This window comes from Pecten maximus, chromosome 1 (genome assembly GCF_902652985.1).
Source record: "Pecten maximus chromosome 1, xPecMax1.1, whole genome shotgun sequence".
Taxonomy (NCBI): Eukaryota; Metazoa; Mollusca; class Bivalvia; order Pectinida; family Pectinidae; genus Pecten; species Pecten maximus.
The window spans coordinates 16,594,420-16,613,613 of record NC_047015.1 but is presented as its reverse complement, the minus strand read 5'-3'; the positions used below and the strand labels follow the sequence as shown (position 1 = coordinate 16,613,613).

The following is a 19,194-nucleotide window of genomic DNA, read 5'->3' as shown; positions in this document are numbered from 1 at the left end:
AGCATGCGCATTAATTAAAAAGTGTCTGATTGTGGATTGTGACGAAAGTAGCCGAATGCCGACGGTTCCTCACGGAATGAATGGAAAAGTGTAAATGATATTTTCAAGCTTATATTGTCAATCAAAGCCTTGTTATATGCCTAAAAGTGACACACAATGACAGCAAAAGTATCCAGAGATGATGGTAAGTAATAAAACTACATTGATAAATTTTGTCGATTGGTATCCCATCAGCCTCAATGATCGACGCCATCTTGTTTATTTTCATTCGTGATGAGCATTGTAGACCGCTCATGATTTTCTATTTGTGAATCCCCGTCACGGGGATATTCAGCAGACATAGGGCGGATTGTGAGTAAGCAGGCAAAGGTGACCGTCCCGTCTAAAAGCCCTTCAAGCCCCGGGCGAGATCACAACAGAACGGTCACTTTAAACGACTCCAAAAACACCATGAACAATCATGTGAATGATGGAACAGAACAGCAAGATGTGGAAATGGACAACGCTTCTAAAGAGGGTTCGACAGGCTTTTATAATGAAACTAACATTGACATCAGATTTTCTTTCATTTCAAATTCACAACCAAACAGATCAATGTCACGCATTATAGATTCATATCCATCTCGTCACCCTTGGTGCCCTTCATAACAAACCAATTCATTGATCTTTGTGTTGGTATATTTTGCCGGCTCGTAAATTAATTGATCGTGCTTTTAATCTGGTTACACATTTGCATCCTTTGTCGTGTAATTTTCCCACATCTCTTACATTGTTACGTAATTTCCGCACGAAATGAAAAATAGTGCATTTCCTTCTACCATATATATGTAAATTAATACATAGCCCGAGTTTCCTCTGGCCCCTACACCAGACTTGGACATTCTGACAGATAGCAGTCTGTTGTAGTACCAGAGTGCAATGCTATATGAGAACGTTGAATTTTCTTGATACATTTTGTTTCACCACTAAGATTTGGTGCAAACAAAATTAGAAACAGTTTGGTATTGTTACGAATTTACAGTCTACCAGTCGTAGATTATATATCATAACATGAGTTGAGCCTGACGTAAATACATATTCAAAAAAGAAATTTCCTACAACTTTCCATGCCACACTATGCCGGTTGAGCATGCTGTTCAAAATGCCGCGATTTGTCAACTTAGATTCAGACTCGATTCCAGACCTAATATCTTATTAATGTAAACGAAGCATGCGAACAGACATGTAGTACAAACCGATTCAACAAGACTTACATTGCAGGATGTCTTCTGTACCTCAAATATTATTGGCAATGTTTCGGGTATTTGAGGCATGGAAAGGTCTATTGAAGTTATTGTTTACCTTCGCAGGTAGCAACAGAGACTAACATGATGCATGATGGGATACTCCCAAAAGCAGACAATGTAGTCAACAATATTTATCAGCTGATCATAATTTACGATCTAAGGGAATTAACTAGAAGTAGAAATGGGCAACAAATAGCCTACTACCGAATAGTGCCAGTAACATTACAGTTGGCTAACAAAATCATAGTTATGAATTGTATCAGATATTATCCATGTTAATGATAATAAATATACTAATATTTGTATTTGACATGTTTGTCAACTTATTTGAATTCCAAGATAAACTGGACAGGAGCAAACCTGAATTTATATAACTCCTTCTGTTTCTGTATTTCTGCCATAAAAGTTATCAACATAACCTGTGTTGGAAATACGGGAGCAGGGGGCAAAACAAAACAGTATGACAAAAGTACACTAGTAGTCCTATATATGCAACAATTAATTAAATTTAAATCACTGCCTCTGCTGAGGATCGAACCTGGGACCTCTGGCTTACTAGTCTGATGCTCAACTGATCGAGCTAAACAGAAGATCTCTCTTGCTGAGCGGTATATTGTAGGCTGGCTAGTATTTACCAGGGTTACCAGGAATGAGCTTGTCTTTGAGTTATCCAGGGGTAACAGCGATGCTTTCGCAAGCAGCGATGAGTATCATTCCCGAGTCCCTATGTGGGTGCCAATGCAACAAAGTGCATGATTAATTAAATTTAACTAATTGAGGGATTGAATCCAAGACCTCTGGCTTACTAGCTATAAAGTCTTGCGCTCAACCAATCAAGCTAAAGAGAAGATCTCTAGCCGAGCGGTTTATTGCGGCTTGTATTTTCCAGGGTTACATATATATGATAAATGAAACTACAAAGGTCTGTTTCATGATTTGTTACATTTATCAGATATCTTATATTTGTTATTTGACAAACTTTGAAGTCAATTTGATAGTTCAATCTCCATCTCTGTGCTTTGGCAATTGAAAATAATATAGAATATTAAAAACTTCATAGCGAACAAAATAATGCCTCTACGATAAACATAAGGGACTTGAACTGTAGTTGTCGGCGAGTCCTTAGATTGTATGTCAAATTAGGAACACGTGGATGAAACATGGATGTATGGCCCCGATTTGAGGTGCTATGATTTTACTGGGTCACGAATAACAAACAAGCTGTAAGGTTTTATTATTTTAATACACATATTTTTATACAATAGTAATCTGACAATTTGACATCAGTAAAAGCACAAACAAAAACACTGTTTATTAACAATAATAAACGCAAATATTTTCATCCAAGATGGCAATGTGCATTTTGGCTTATTGCATAAGTCGGTTAATCGGGTAAAAAGCCCCCGCAAATATTTCATATTATAAGATTATAAAGAGAGAAAAAATGAAAGAAGGGAAAAGTAGGGAGAAGATCAGTCTTGACATAGAACCAATAAAGATCATTCAATGGATGGCGCCAAGATCCCTCTGGGATCTCTTGTTTATGAAACAGTGTTGTGTCAATACCTATGAAGATACAGCTTCTAAAGGTATTTGTCATGTGTGTTCCTTGTGACAGGACCTTTCCATTGGTACTGAATTTGTGCCACAGTATGTTAATTGTATGAGCTAGGGCTTTCATTTGTCAGACGTGTATTCCTTCTGACAAGATTTCCATTGGTACTAAATTTAAGCACCTGCTGATCTTGACCATGACCTTTAACCCGCTTTTAAAAGCTGTAAAATTGGTCACAGTAAGTTTACCATTTGAGACAGTGATTTCATATTCGATGTGTGTTTCTTGTGGCAAGACTTTTGATTGGTATAATCAGTGCTCCAGCTAGGTGGGGTTAGCAGGGCATGGCGCCCTGCCCTTAAATTCAAAGTTAGAAATGCACCCTGCCCCTTTTCCTGTAGTACAAAATGTACTGCCCTTTTTCTTGGTGTCATTGTTGCATTTTGCCTTGTATACTCCAGTTCCGATTTGATGAAGCCATGCAATATACAGTCAGTCACTAATTGGCCACTTAACTGTAACACTAGTCCCCTTACCTGTAGACCTAAATCTACAGTACTGATGGACACTGCTTCATTTAACCGTAATTAGTCGAAAAGATTGGTTGGTAATCCAATGAAATCAGAATCATAAGGGCTTTTTGGAGGTGGACAAAGAGATGATAATGGGTGTAAATGTTGTTTTACTAACCGTATGTAAACAACTGTTGACAAGACTGAAAAGAGTCGCACGCTTGTCACGTTGTCCCACAAGCATGTGTTTGGCGCATTGGCAATCAATCTTATATATCTTTGAAATTGTCATCATGTGACGACACAAAATCCTTCTGGTCTAATCATGACTGGTAGCATCCATAAGGTGTACAGATTCAAAATTGTACAAATGGTGGGGCTGACCTCCAATAGGCAGGGCCAAAAGAGGTCCTTTTGGCAATATTGAAATTAATGACTTCTTCTCTGGAACTGAGCAATGTATGACATGGATATTTCAGTGGTAACATCCTTGAAACCTTCAGATCCCCACCCCATAACCATATGTAGCATTGCTGGGCATCAAGAGATTTACACATTTCTGTAATCTGATGTAAAAATAGGCCCAGGAGTATTTCCCCACCCCAAGGGACTGATAGTTTCTTTAAACACAACTATGTTGAATCTTGACTTCGTTTCTGGGTTATATCTCTGAAGCAGTTGAGATCCCCACTCCATCACCATGATGCTTATGTCATGTGTATACACACATTCTCAGGATAAGTCTATATGGGATCATTTACTTTCATACTGTTTCAGGGTTATTGCTATTCTTGCATAAAATCCTGTATTCTTTTTCTAGAATCAACATGTTTTTTTGCAAAAATCTGGAAATATAATTATGTACCATTTGAATTATTGCTAGGCTTAAGCTTATCACCAGATTAATATGTAATAATTAATTTTTCTTTGTTTTCATGGTAAATACTCAAATGTGATTGGTCGAAAAATTCTTTTCATTCTTCTATGAAAGAAATTCCGAGAATGGCGCGAAAAATGTGACGTCACAATACGACAATTGACTTTGCATATTGATTTGAGAAAAAGAATCCATTTAAAACCAGTAAAATTGTACATAAAACATGTTTTAAATTAGAAAATCATTTTCAAAAATTAATTATAAGCGTTGGATGTCAATTATTTTTTAGTTTCATCGGGGTATGAAACAAATTGTTTGCAAACTTCTGTAAGAATCCGCACAGTTTGCAAACAAAATTTGTTTCATACCCCGATGAAACTAAAAAAATATGACATCAATGCTTAAATATAACTGAAAACAGCAACAGTCCTTTGCCATATAAGCATTTGAATAACACAAAACATCATTTTAAGTTCAACATCCTTTTTTTTTTTACTGTTGATAGCTTGATAGTTGTGTTTGAAACAATTTTGTATGTGTACTTATTATCTAATATTCATACAATGATTTATGACTCTACAAAGTCAAAGGAAATATGTTGGATTTAATGTGTTTGTATTCATACCATCTGTGAACTGGTGGTGAATTATGCTATTCAGTAAATCATATCTGGAAAAAATGCCAAAGAAGTTGATATCGGATGCATGCTGCTAATTAAGCAATGCAATTGACATTTCTTGGAAAATACAAAATACCTGAAATATTCTAATTTAAATACAATGATTATGCATGTCCCTGTGTGTGTTATGTCCATGGTGAGAATCTCTTAGATATAATATGTTACTGACATTGTGTATATCATAATCCCAATGGTGTCCTCTACATAACACTGGAAAAGTTAAAAATCCTTATAATTACTATTTTGAATTGAAAGGAGTTATATTATATGACTCTTTCCATAACTGTGATGATCATTACAAGTTGTCAAAACTGTGTGAGCAGCTTGAAAACTTTTTGATATCATGATATTTTTGTTTGTTTTCACAGAGGAGGGTAAGGAAGGAGCAGTGGACAGTAACTTGACCACAGTGAATGGAGACATACAAGGGACAGGGGCCACCAATCACCAGGATGAGGAAGACCAACAGATGGACGAGGGTCAGTGTGGTCACTTAGGACTAAATTCACATGTTGTTTGTAGTTTACCTGCTGGTAACCACATGCTACTGGTCACAATATTAAATTTGCTCTTGAAATGATTGTAAATTAATTGTAGGCTATCATGGTTTTTTTTTTAATTTTTAGTCAGACATCATCAGATGTTCAAATTGCTGTGCATTTATTTTAAATGATAGGAAAACAAAATACCACCATGCATCAATTTTGAATTTTTACAGTTCAAATTTGTTATCACTGTTTTCAGAAAGATCTTAGTGGATCATTCAAATTTTATAGTGGAAGTTTGTTTGCTGTATTTGTCATAATGCTCTACGTAGGTTTTTCCCAAATTTCATATTTATAGGAAAAGAGGAAAGGTGAGAAAAGTCGAGAAAATATCCATTTTACATGCTACATAGATTGATGAAGATCCTTTAATGATGGGTGCCAAGATCCATCTGGAGCTCTTATTTGTACAAATACACATGTTGTGTCCATAAATATACATATTTCCTCTTTTTATGTTTAAAAGTGCTGAAAAGTGATCTATGATTTCAGAATCTTATTATCCATGTATTTTCTCCTTGTCCTATGAGAGTGGCAGGTTGGGGTGGGAGATTTATTAGGTCACCTGAGACAAAATCTGAAATGACCTATTTTGTCTGTCATCTTCAGTTTTGACTTCTTAATAACTAATTATAAGAGAGTAAGGTTTTTAAACACAAAATCTAAAGGTACTGGATACAGAGCCAGGGGTGCTGGGCATTTTTGAGTTAAGGACAGGGTGTGGCAATCTGCTAGCCTTGTCTAGCTGGAACAATGCACAGAGACCAGGGTCAAATATAACTAAGAGTCGCAGGGCCATGATATTGGGTTTGTAGCATGCTGGGATGAAGGGCTACAAAGTTTGCTCAAATTGATGATTTTAACCTTCTTTTAAGGTCACAGTGATAAGATATGTTAAAGTCTTTGAAACAGAACATACTTATAACTGTAATTACCCTGCATACATACCAGATTTCAGGTGACCATTAAAGGTGGATGGGCCTCTTGTATGTACAGAAAACTGAAAAAATAACTGGACATAAATAATGTTTGTCATGTTTTACAGTTATGTGAAAACATTTGTTTGCCTCTGGCTTACAGTTCTTATCATTATTTATATCAGTGCTTGCATAATTTTTTTTCAATTTATTTGTGCAGATGAAAGCAGATCTGAGGCTACATTTTCCTTCGTTGTTGACAATATCAGTAAGCTGAAGGAGACAACTCTTAGTCCTCCCTGCATGATCAGGAATCTACCATGGTGAGCTGAAAAATAAAGTACAATTTTGAAATTTGTTTTTCCTTTTTGTTGAATTCAATATTCTTCCAATATGGTTTATTTGGGTCACATTTAAATGAACCTGCTCATTTGATGGTGTGTGCAACCTTTCAAGGTCAAATAAAAAATTACTTGGATATAGAACTACACAGATAAGGAACTTTGAAGATTTTTTTCTGCCAAAATGCAAGATCATCCAAAAATTGTAATTCAAATGTTTTTCTTTCATTACTGTGACAAACACACACTTGGTAATTAGCACATCATTAGCATGAGTTGCTGGCTGCAATAGTTATGCAAATAGTTATGCAAATAGTTGACCTTGACACACAAAGTTAAAGGTCACATTAATCAAATGACCAGACAAAGAATGGATGCGAAAACAAAGAGAAAACATTGGTATAGCATATGAAAGCGACCATCAGATCGATAACATATCAGATCATTTCCTGGATGTAAAATCCCATGTTTTGGGTCAAATTGACTGAAGTTTCAAAAAACTTCTCCTCAAGACCCAGATTTGGTAGAATCAAATACTCTTCATAGATGGAAAGGTCTAAGGTGATTTATCAAAATTGTAAATTTCATGACCCATAGGTTTCATCAAGGTACCATAGTTTATGTAGGAAAATCACATTTTAATGGAAATTATTCAAAATTGGTTACAATTATGAGGAGGGGCGAAACTAGACTACTATTTTTATAGGAACTGTTTAGAAATACAATGTAAATTCATAGAAGATAGTTATAATATTAAAGACTTGGGTGACTTATGGCTGATGGGCCTCTTTTTTATGGCTGATGGCATCTGTTTTTTTTCCACAGAAGTATGGAAAAAAAAATTGACTAATGAGATTTGAGCATTTGGTATGAATTTTTTTTTTTTTATATGCATTACATGTTCAGTACATGTGTAAGTTATAATGCGATATCAGTACATGTAAATATATTTTTCAAATGTTTTCGTCATTTAGGTAAAACAAATTCAGTATACATGAGGTCTTAAAGTCCTAGATTGATAATTTCAACGTTTTCTACTACAAATCCTGAACCTGTATGGAAGACTAGATTAATCACTGTTTATAGGTCTATAACGAAACAACAACGTTTCAGACCAAAATCAAATAAAACGAGTCTGATGACCAATTTCTAGTGGAAATTTCATTGTGTAACCTGTTTTGATGTCATATCTTGGGACAGAAAAGACAATTTTCAATTTAGTTTTCGATAACTTCTTATGTTAAAACGAACAAATTCACAGTTCAAATAAAAACAGCAAATCATTAAAGGTACACTTTAAATATTAGCATTGTTAAGAAACATTTTGAGTTATTCTGAGGGAAAAATACAGATCAGAATGGCTTTGTTATGGATTGTAACATATATTGAAACATCAACAGAATAACAAGATATTTTTCAACATTTGTTATATCATACAGCGACAAGTAATTATGGCCGATTAATAACGATACACATGAGGTAATTCAGCTTATTTAGCCTACGGTATGGCTTCAGTTCTTCAGTATTCACTAGGTGTGCTTAGCTTGTCGTCTTAGCACGGCCATCACAATCGTATACAAGTGGTCGTTAAAGCAGGATTGACTGTAATTTTTACTATGGCAAACAAAGTTGGTTAAATAATGTGTATAGGTGTATAGCTTAAGATCAGGACACTGTACAGGTTTGGATTAACATTTGTTTTTTTTGTTGGGCGGGGGAGAAAATTCAATGGATTAGGAGATTGTATAGATCTCAAGTCAGCTATATACTTAAATAATTAATTTTGATATTTAAAAAAAAATCTTAACTTTTTAAGAAGGGACAGCAAGACTAAATTTTGCTGAATTCTTGAATTAAGAATTTGCACTTTTCAATAATATAGCTATTTTATTTTGTGAAGTACATTGCTTGTATTATAGATGTAATAGTATCACCTAAATATGTAAATGGAGTAATAGAAAAGGCTTTATTTGATAGGCATTTTATTGTTGTTTTACTCTATCATGTAAATGTTTTATCCTCAGGAAAATCATGATAATGCCAAGGTTTAGTCAAAATCCAGAGAGACACAACCAGAAAACACTTGGATTCTTTGTGCAATGTAATGGTGACTCAGACTCAGCGTAAGTATTTGTAAATTATCAGAAGTTATTTTTATGCACCCATTAAATTTGACCGGAGTATTATGGTATGACATCATCTGACCGGTTGAACTTTTGCATTGTAATTATGATATCAAGTTGTGTTTGATGAGTTTGAGATAAACTCAAGACTTCTTGTATTTGTCAACGTGTTAGATATTTTAAAAATATCTTTGCATTGAAAGGTGAAGGTTATAGCATGCCACTAATAAGGTGATATAAATCTAATTTCAAAGCAAGATAATGTATAACACTATAAGGTGTATATTGTTCCGCCCCCACGATACTCTTGTTATAATTAATGTCTTCCATTAAAGAGCTGCTCTGTTCAAGCACCATTCCATAAAGGAAATGCCATGTACATGTTTTAAAAGCTGAACAGGAAAATGTAGAGGCTACAATGTGCTTTTCTTACTGCATCAATTGAACTACGGTTGTGATATATTATAATAGTATTTAATTTGTTGTTCTTATCTAGATCCTGGTCTTGCAATGCTTCAGCAACACTGAAAATACTCAACCACAATACAGATGGGGAAAACTTTAGTAGAAGTAAGTAGAAACAACACGATAAAGATGGAGAAACCAGGGATTATACCCTAATACACAATAGATGGTGAAACTAGGTATTATATCCTAATACACAATAGATGGAGAAACTAGGGATTATACCCTAATACACAATAGATGGTGAAACTAGGTATTATACCCTAATACACAATAGATGGAGAAACTAGGGATGATATCCTAATACACAATGGATGGAGAAACTAGGGATTATATCCTAATGCACAATAGATGGTGAAACTAGAGATTATATCCTAATACACAAATAGATGGTGAAACTAGGGATTATACCCTAATACACAATAGATGGTGAAACTGGGGATTATATCCTAATACACAATAGATGGTGAAACTAGGGATTATACCCTAATACACAATAGATGGTGAAACTAGGTATTATACCCTAATACACAATAGATGGAGAAACTAGGGATGATATCCTAATACACAATGGATGGAGAAACTAGGGATTATATCCTAATACACAATAGATGGTGAAACTAGAGATTATATCCTAATACACAATAGATGGTGAAACTAGGGATTATACCCTAATACACATTCTAACACGATTCGTTTGCAACGCGTGTTTTGATTGGTTGCGGACCGACTTCTAATCTGCGATAGAACCATGACATATCGTGTTAAGCCACGCCCTTGTTGTAATCAAAACAATATGGCGTCAAGTTCGACTCGTAGCGAAATTCAACACTCTGCACCATTTATGATTGATGACCCGTGATATTGGAATCGAAAGTGAAGAAATCGAATAGAATGAATTAACTTAATAAATTTAACATAAATCGTTAACATCATTCTTACAGTCATTTATTGATTGAAACGTTCATTTCGTCCGTGTGTAAGCATCTAAGGTCAAGTAAAATCCGAAATGAAATGGAACAAGTGCACATAACTTCACATAACGTTTGAGCCTGTAGAAAAACATCATCCCTGACTTTGTGAAAATGCACATGTCGTTAAGCATACTGCGTAAATGCAAATATGTCTTTAAATCTTCGGAAACAGGACTTTCACAACAATCCAAATACCCCGCTTCGTTAACATGCAGACCGAGCTCTCGCCAGTATGGGCGTGGCCAATTGACCGACTTTGATAGCTTCTCCCTGATTGGTCAATCCGCAACAGTATGACACGTCACTAACGGAGGTCACAGAGTACTTAACAGCGTACTTGTAGCACTGTAAAACAATGTTTCTAAATATATGCGATAGTAAACGTGTTAGAATGGGGATAGTACGTTGTCTTTCGTGGCTATACTGGCGATTAGAACATGAAATTTGGTTTAAACTCTCGACCTATCGGTCTCGAGTTCAAACCAAATTTCATGTTCTAATCGCCAGTATAGCCACTCAAAACAACTTACTATCCCCTAAATAGATGGTGAAACTAGGGATTATACCCTAATACACAATAGATGGTGAAACTAGGTATTATATCCTAATACACAATAGATGGAAAAACTAGGTATTATATCCTAATACACAATAGATGGAGAAACTAGGGATTATATCCGAATACACAATAGATGGAGAAACTAGGGATTATATCCTAATACACAATAGATGGTGAAACTAGGGATTATATCCTAATACACAATAGATGGTGAAACTAGGGATTATACCCTAATACACAATAGATGGTGAAACTAGGTATTATATCCTAATACACAATAGATGGAAAAACTAGGTATTATATCCTAATACACAATAGATGGAGAAACTAGGGATTATATCCGAATACACAATAGATGGAGAAACTAGGGATTATATCCTAATACACAATAGATGGTGAAACTAGGGATTATATCCTAATACACAATAGATGGTGAAACTGGGGATTATATCCTAATACACAATAGATGGTGAAACTAGGTATTATATCCTAATACACAATAGATGGAGAAACTAGGGATTATACCCTAATACACAATAGATGGAGAAACTAGGGATTATATCCTAATACACAATAGATGGAGAAACTAGGGATTATATCCTAATACACAATAGATGGAGAAACTAGGGATTATACCCTAATAAACCTTGCATGTTTACTCCTATTAAACCTCAAAAATGTTAACCTACAAATATGTCATGAAAGCAGGGGATACGAATTCCTGGAATTTGTTTGTAGGGTTTGTACTGATCACACATGTACATTGTCTTATACTTTACTGTCTAATTGCAATTCATTGTACTTGTATAATTTTCAGAAATTCAGCATTCTTTTTACAACAAGGAGAATGACTGGGGCTACAGTCACTTCATGGCCTGGAATGTAAGTTAATTTTGTGGTTGTTTTGTAATTTTTCTTAACTTAAAACAATTATTGTGGTATATTTATTTGTATTTTTGTAAATTGGGGAAAAACAGTGTGATTTTATTTATTTCATTTCTGCCAGCACACATACTATTGATACATATTGTTATATTAAAAAGAGCTCACTTTCATTTTACAGGAGCTGATGGATACTAGTCGGGGTTTTGTCAAGGATGACAAGATTTCACTTGAAGTCTATGTCAAAGCAGATGCCCCTCATGGTGTCAGGTAATAGTGAACTTCTGGTGACACACAGTATGGTATGGTTCTCTATGTTTGGCACAACTTTTAATTGTTGAAAATTGAGAAAAGAAATTTTCTGTAACAACAAAGAGCAGTTGATAGTGACATGATCAGTCAATCCAGGTTGAATGTTAATGTTATGTGTAGTCAATATTTTACAGGTAATATGACTTGCCGTGGTGGCCCAGTGGTTAAGGTGTCCAGACACTTAATCACTAGCCCTTCACCTCTGGGTTGCAAGTTTGAAACCTACGTGGGGCAGTTGACAGGTACTGACCATAGGCCGGTGGGTTTTGTCCGGATACTCCGGCTTTCCTCCACCTCCAAAACCTGGCACATCCTTAAATGACCCTGGCTGTTAATAGGACTTTTAAACAAAATAAACCAAACTAAACCAAGCCATTTGACTGTTTACAATTGTGAGTAAGTGATCATAAACAAATCAGGATCCTTCTTGATAATTTAAGTGTTTGAAACAAGATAAATGTTTGAAATTTTCCTTGTAGTTGGGATTCCAAGAAACACACTGGTTTTGTTGGCTTGAAGAACCAGGGTGCCACTTGCTACATGAATTCTCTTCTTCAGACTTTATACTTCACAAACAGATTGCGGAAGGTATGGTATTTACACTGATTTTGTTTTTTCTGTTTCAATGTTGGGAAGTGATTAACATTTTCTGCAAAGATGTGACTTGTGTGGCTATTTAAAACACTTGTCTAGGATGCTAATATTTGATATCAAGATTTCCTAGGGGTCATATGTGATACACTGCCATAAAAATTACATGAAATCACTAAAATTGTTTGGACTTAGATGCTGATATTTGGTATGGGAAATCCGATCTAGAATTGATTCAAGGGAGCCAGAACTATATAATAGCAATAACATGGGATCTAGATCTTTCTTTCTTCAATCACAATTCTTGTCCAAATAGTCAACACAGAAAACTCAAACTGATACACATGTTAGATTTTGGGAGTAGACTGAAGTTTTAAAATCACTGTTAAATTTCACAGAACAAGTACAAGTAAGAATTACCTTTTCGGTGCAAAGTCATTAGTGAATAATTGAGAAAGCTCAAACTATGATGAAGGATTTTCTTAGGTCAGTGTCAATATTACTAGAAACAGTTTTCTATATTTTGAGATTATTTAGATATCAATGTCTCTCTAGGGATAAAGAAGAAATATGTTAATATTTAAAAAATGATTTCACACAACTGACATTTTATATAGAGTGGAACTTTTGTTACAGGTTATAAATATATAGTAGAATGTTTTGATTTTGATCAGGCAGTGTACCAGATGCCAACAGAGAGTGATGACTCTACAAAGAGTGTACCCCTCGCCCTGCAGAGAGTCTTCTATGAGCTTCAATTCAGTGATAAACCAGTAGGCACAAAGAAACTTACAAAATCATTTGGGTGAGTACAAAAATCATTTGGGTAAATATATCATCTAACCAAAATCAGTAACAAAGCAATATTGAAGTACACTCTTCACTTAATATAAAATAATCAAGGAGTTTATATTTTAATCAATGTAGTGGCGTTATTATTTTGTCTGTAGATAACATCACTTTCTCTGTTGAAATTTATAGTCAATGTATGTAACTTTGAAGTAAAACTTCAATACTATTTTTTTCAGCTGGGAAACATTTGATACCTTCATGCAACATGATGTTCAAGAGTTGTGTAGGGTTGTAAGTATAGTCCTCTAAGGAATGATTCTTATAAGTTTGAGTATAATTACATTTTTACCAGTGAAATAATGAAAATTATTCTTTCTATAAAAGTGATATTTTTCACTAGTGAAAAATATCACTTTTTTCTGATTTGACCAATGGGGAAAATTAAGATTTGTATATAGCTCTCCGTCATGTTATATGACTTAATAATGTTATGCATTTGTGAGCTGTTGACAGGGGACCACAATGAATTCTGGGAGAGATTGAACTGCCTCAGTATATTTGCTATAAAATGTCGTAAACACTCGTGTGGCTAATATTTTTCACTTGTGCTATGCACATGTGAAAAATATTTTGTATTACTGAAGACCCTGTTAGATATCCCCTATTTTTTTTCTCCAAAAATTGATCCAATAGATTTTAGAGACAGCTGAAATGACCAGTATATGTTGTAACAGTAGGCCTCAACACCCTGCATAATTTTGAAAAGATGAAAGTTGAGTATTTGAATGAGTCCTAGAACATTTAAAAGAAGCAAATATTATTGAGACATACATTTTCTTGATATCAGAGGAGGTGTTTAGGTCATTTGACCCAAAGGGTCAGGATGACCTATAGCCATTGTGCTTTGTCCGTTGCCATGCACCATCCATAATATTCTCACATATCAGTGGGGTTCAGCTCAAACTTAACTGAAATGATCCTGACCAAATGTTATTTTTTCCCCAGTTGTTGTCAGTACCACTATACTGTTACTGAGTACGTATACTTCAATACTGCTATGGTCAGTTGACATTTAAGGCTGATAGGCCTCTGGTTTACATAAAGCTTCTGCTCAAACTGAGTGGGCTAACTGTGTAACATTGATGCTCATATTTTCAGTTGTTAGAGAATATGGAGAGCAAGATGAAAGGAACTGTAGTGGATCAAACCATACCAAGATTGTTCGAAGGGAAAATGCTTGTAAGTAAAGGTTGATTGTCCGTTGTCTCATTCTTTTGTCTTTAATTATTTCAAATAGAAGTGCATTTGATACTGGGAAACACTAAAATTATACTTGTCATAAACTTGTTCTGTCAGTACTTGGGCAAACAATCATTGGAACAGAAATTTTGCTGGTGAATCAAATGCTTATTAACTTTTCTCAACCACACAGTACAATGTCTTACTCTATAGAAAAAAATACTCTTGTTACATAATTGATCTGTAATGAAATTGTTTATCTGTTTTCCAGTCATACATTCGCTGCAAACATGTGAATTGCAATTCTCAGAAGATTGAAGCATTTTATGATATTCAATTAAACTTGAAAGGAAAGAAAAATGGTAAGTTTTGAATGTCAACATTATTATTTTTTAATTGCACCAGAAACATCAAAGCATATTTTAAGATTGGACATAGTCAAATGTGAGCTTAGCATACCTACTGATACAACTTTGGACAGAAATACATAAATGATTTATTATGTCCCCCCAACGAAATTTAGAAATCGTCTGATTATGGTTAAAATTGGTACACAGGGGTTATGAGGTATGCTGAAATACATGGAGTCATTTCCGAAAAGGTCAGTCGCTATGGTAAGGAAATAGAGGCCTCTGATTGGTCGAAAACTAGATATTTTCTGGTCGAAAACTAGATATTTTCAGATTAAGATGAAAATTGGTATAGATAGGTTATGAGGGATACCAAACACAAAGGTATGACTGTGGGAAGGTATGACTGTGGGAAGGTATGACTGTGGGAAGGTATGACTGTGGGAAGGTATGACTGTGGGGGTGATTGGGGGACATCTGTTATGGTCCACATAACAATCAGTACTTGTTCAATTACAAATTATTCAGTTTCTTACTTTGTTTCAGTGATGGAATCTTTTGAGGACTATGTAAAAGTGGAGACACTAGATGGAGAAAATAAATATGATGCTGGAGAGTTTGGACTTCAGGTATAATTGACTACTAAATTTATATGCATAGTCTTTTACTACAACTTCATATTTGTTTCTTAAAATTGAAGTGAGCAATATTTGTTACAAACTGATGAACCATTCTATTTTTTTCGATTTGAAGTGTAATCTAGTTCTGTATCGGGTGATTAAGCAGATGCTACATATGTGAAATTGTTAATATGAAATTTAAAAAAAAAAAAAAAAAAATGAACAAAATTGTGTATTTATTATTGTGATTTTTTGAGCTGAGCACTTGTTGATTTTGCTGTTGCTAGGAGTCTGAAAAAGGTGTTGTATTTGTCAGTTTCCCTCCAGTCCTCCACTTACACCTACTGCGGTTCATGTATGACCCCATGGCTGATGCATACGTCAAGATCAACGATAGGTACTCTCTTTAGAAATTCAATGTTTACATGAATGTACTCATTTAATTTGCTCTTTTTAAATATTGAGATTTTTTATACTGTTTTCACCTTTCATTCTTAAAGAATTCAAAATGAAAATGTGTTTTGTTTTGTTTATACATTTTAGAAATACTTAAAGAATTGAATTGCTATTTCAGATTTGAATTTCCTGAACGGTTAGAATTGGACCAATTTCTACATGAGAAAGAGAAAACTCCTGCCACTTACATTCTGCACGCAGTGCTTGTACATAGTGGAGACAACCATGGTGGTCACTATGTTGTATATATTAACCCAAAATGTGATGAAAAAGTGAGTGTTTCCTTGTTATGTCTGCCCTATGTAAATTATTTGTTCTGAAATTGAGGTTTGAAAAGGATAAAAAAAAACTGATCAACTGTGTAAATACTAAATTGGAATGGTGAAACACCGATTTAAATAACTAATAATGTAAAAATAATATGGAAAATGTTTTGAGGTTCATTCCAGAAATAAAACTAGTACAAATGTATATGATAATATTACATCAATATAATTGTACAGAAATGTTTGTGTTGAGATCAAACTGCAGTTCCATGGACAATTAGGATACACATAACATGCCATATGATTTGTTTTTGTAGTGGTGCAAATTTGATGATGATGTCGTGTCCAGATGTACAAAACAAGAGGCCATCGATAACAATTTTGGTGGACATGATGATGAGATTTCTGTAAAACACTGTACAAATGCATATATGTTGGTGTATATACGAGAGAGTTGTATAAGTAAGTTTATCAAAATATATTTGATAAAAGCATAATGATTATTGTTTCTTCGGTTGATATCTAATTGTTGTGTAAATCTTGATTTAATTACTTGGCCAGTTTTTATGTCAGCACTGTAGTATTTCTCACATTTTTGTTCATATTCTTTTTGTCATTTTGACTAAAACAGATGTTAACTAGTTGTCATTGCATTTATTTCAGATGAGTCTTTACATGGTATGAGTGATTCTGATATTCCACAATGCTTAATTGATAGACTAGCAGAAGAAAGGTAAAAACATATTCATATTTACCAGATTAGTGTATTACCCAGCTCATTTTGTAAATTTTGTAATAAGTGTAATTGATTAAATAGCATTAAATTAAACCTAATAATTATTCAATTCACGAAGCCTACTAGTACTTTTTTCTGAGGCTTTGTATATGAAATTAGTTGATAGTGACAGATGATAATTTTGTTTCTGTTGATGAATTTCTAGACGTATGGAAGTGCAAAAGAGAAAAGAGAGAACAGAAGCACACTTGTATATGAATGTTCAGGTTGTGACAGAGGACCATTTTTATGGTCACCAAGGCAATGATCTCATGGATCTGGAGAAAGCCAACTTCAGGTGAGACTCCTATACATGGCTCAGTAAGGCTCGTATCTATACATTCTGTATGAACAGTTCATCCCTGATAATTACTTAATAAAAGTACACCTATTCAGGATACTTTATATGTGATTGTTCAAGAAAATGTAGAAGGAATGAATGAAAATCGCCCACATAGCAGGAACAAACACCAATTCTGACCTATTGTTATTCTCTACTACAGATCTGATCTGGCATCTGACTAATGCAGATTTTGTTTTCTCTTTTGATGTGTTTTACAGTAGGAAGTTCAAGGTAAAGAAGTCATCAACACTATTAGAATTTATGGAAATGCTGGCAGAAAATCTGGTAAGTCTGAGGAATTGGTTTTAAACTTGGTTTGAATTAGGTCGTTAGTCATTAGACAGTTTAGTCAACATTATTTCCTACAAAATTGGATCAGCTTACCTGCTTTAGTGACATCAGATGGACTTTATTGTGAAGCTTTGTCACATATTTCCATTTTCTTTTTTTTAAATGATTTTTATTCATTTTTCAGTTATCTTACATTACTGAATATGTATACTCTTTTCAAATTATTTCAATTCAGATCAAGGAATTTCTGCATTCTATAAATAGAGAATAAAGTCTTGGTGGTGTGAAATTGTTACAATTGGTGTATTTTTGAAGGTCAAAGCTTTAGAATAACAGTTAAATATCAGTTCAAACTTAAATCTATTTAGTTGTTTTTAAAAATTCATATTCCATTTAACATTAACTTTTATTTTCGTTATTTTAAGATATTACCATACATATTGTATGATGGTCAAACATTTTCCACTGTAGAAATATCCTGTGAACCAGTTGCGACCATGGCCGTTCCAATGCCGACAGAACCAGACTTATAGACCAACACTTATAGATGTGGAGTCAAACCTTCACAAAACGGTGTGTATAGAAACCTTGCTATTGTGAACACAAGTTTAGCTGGATGTGCCAATCTACACGGGCCAGTATGAAAATTGCATTCAATCAGACTCTGTTTTGTCTCACCTCCAAAGTTTCAAAAGTGTGACTATTGTGTTACTTTTCCAACAACCACAATTTAAGGTTTTCAATTTAGATCCATTGCTCAAAAAGTATCAATCCAAAATTAACCAATTTGGAATATCGATAGATCACATAGTGGACATTCAACACACCCTTCATATACAGAATATTATCCAGAATTTATGATCCAGTGACTCCATGAAAATAGGATGCTGGGAATGTGGACTAAGTTTTGAGTTTAACTCAGTTTCTCAAAAAGTATCAGTGTTATTTCAACAAAACCTTGAATATTGCATTGTAGTATGGATATCACAACACAGCCTATAGATTATGTGAATTATATTTTTGGTGTATTTTGGGGCTATAAGCCTCAAGATTAATACCACATCCTATTGCCTCTCCAGATTAGTTTTTAGTCTAGTTGGATCAAGTTCTGTGATATATGAGATGTATTTTGCTACTTGCTCTTTAGGAAGTGATTTTTGGGAAGGAATGTTAAATTCATGTGACTTTTGAGAATTAGTGATTTTGCATAATTTATTATTTCTTAAAGCAATAGGTCAATGTTTATGCCTGTTTATAAGGTATACAGGGTGCTAACATGCTATCACTTATAAACAATAAGTACAGAAGACCAGACATAGAGATCGTCTACAGGTTTAATGGTTGAAGGTCATCCTACAGATGTAGATGATAACATCATCCGTAGGGAGATAGTCTACAGGTTTAATGGTTGAAGGTCATCCTACAGATATAGATGATACTCCAG

General features: G+C 34.3%; 1 protein-coding gene across 2 annotated transcripts in view; it reads left to right on the top strand.

The window, feature by feature from the left end:
* Positions 1 to 37: 37 nt before the first annotated feature.
* Positions 38 to 19,194, top strand: part of LOC117326218 (ubiquitin carboxyl-terminal hydrolase 7-like) — a 37,849-nt gene continuing 18,692 nt past the window's right edge. Inside the window, exons 1-20 of one of the 2 annotated variants that reach the window (XM_033882890.1) lie at positions 38 to 184; positions 5,278 to 5,388; positions 6,592 to 6,694; positions 8,737 to 8,835; positions 9,332 to 9,405; positions 11,651 to 11,715; positions 11,897 to 11,985; positions 12,507 to 12,615; positions 13,293 to 13,423; positions 13,647 to 13,701; positions 14,569 to 14,649; positions 14,921 to 15,011; positions 15,546 to 15,628; positions 15,907 to 16,016; positions 16,194 to 16,347; positions 16,659 to 16,803; positions 17,005 to 17,074; positions 17,283 to 17,414; positions 17,678 to 17,744; positions 18,222 to 18,323. In XM_033882890.1, coding sequence (XP_033738781.1) covers positions 157 to 184; positions 5,278 to 5,388; positions 6,592 to 6,694; positions 8,737 to 8,835; positions 9,332 to 9,405; positions 11,651 to 11,715; positions 11,897 to 11,985; positions 12,507 to 12,615; positions 13,293 to 13,423; positions 13,647 to 13,701; positions 14,569 to 14,649; positions 14,921 to 15,011; positions 15,546 to 15,628; positions 15,907 to 16,016; positions 16,194 to 16,347; positions 16,659 to 16,803; positions 17,005 to 17,074; positions 17,283 to 17,414; positions 17,678 to 17,744; positions 18,222 to 18,323 — 1,899 coding nt within the window. In that variant the 5' untranslated portion in view covers positions 38 to 156. Of the gene's footprint in view, positions 185 to 253; positions 518 to 5,277; positions 5,389 to 6,591; positions 6,695 to 8,736; positions 8,836 to 9,331; positions 9,406 to 11,650; positions 11,716 to 11,896; positions 11,986 to 12,506; positions 12,616 to 13,292; positions 13,424 to 13,646; positions 13,702 to 14,568; positions 14,650 to 14,920; positions 15,012 to 15,545; positions 15,629 to 15,906; positions 16,017 to 16,193; positions 16,348 to 16,658; positions 16,804 to 17,004; positions 17,075 to 17,282; positions 17,415 to 17,677; positions 17,745 to 18,221; positions 18,324 to 19,194 lie in introns of those variants that run through there. The other variant, XM_033882882.1, reaches the window with a different exon arrangement.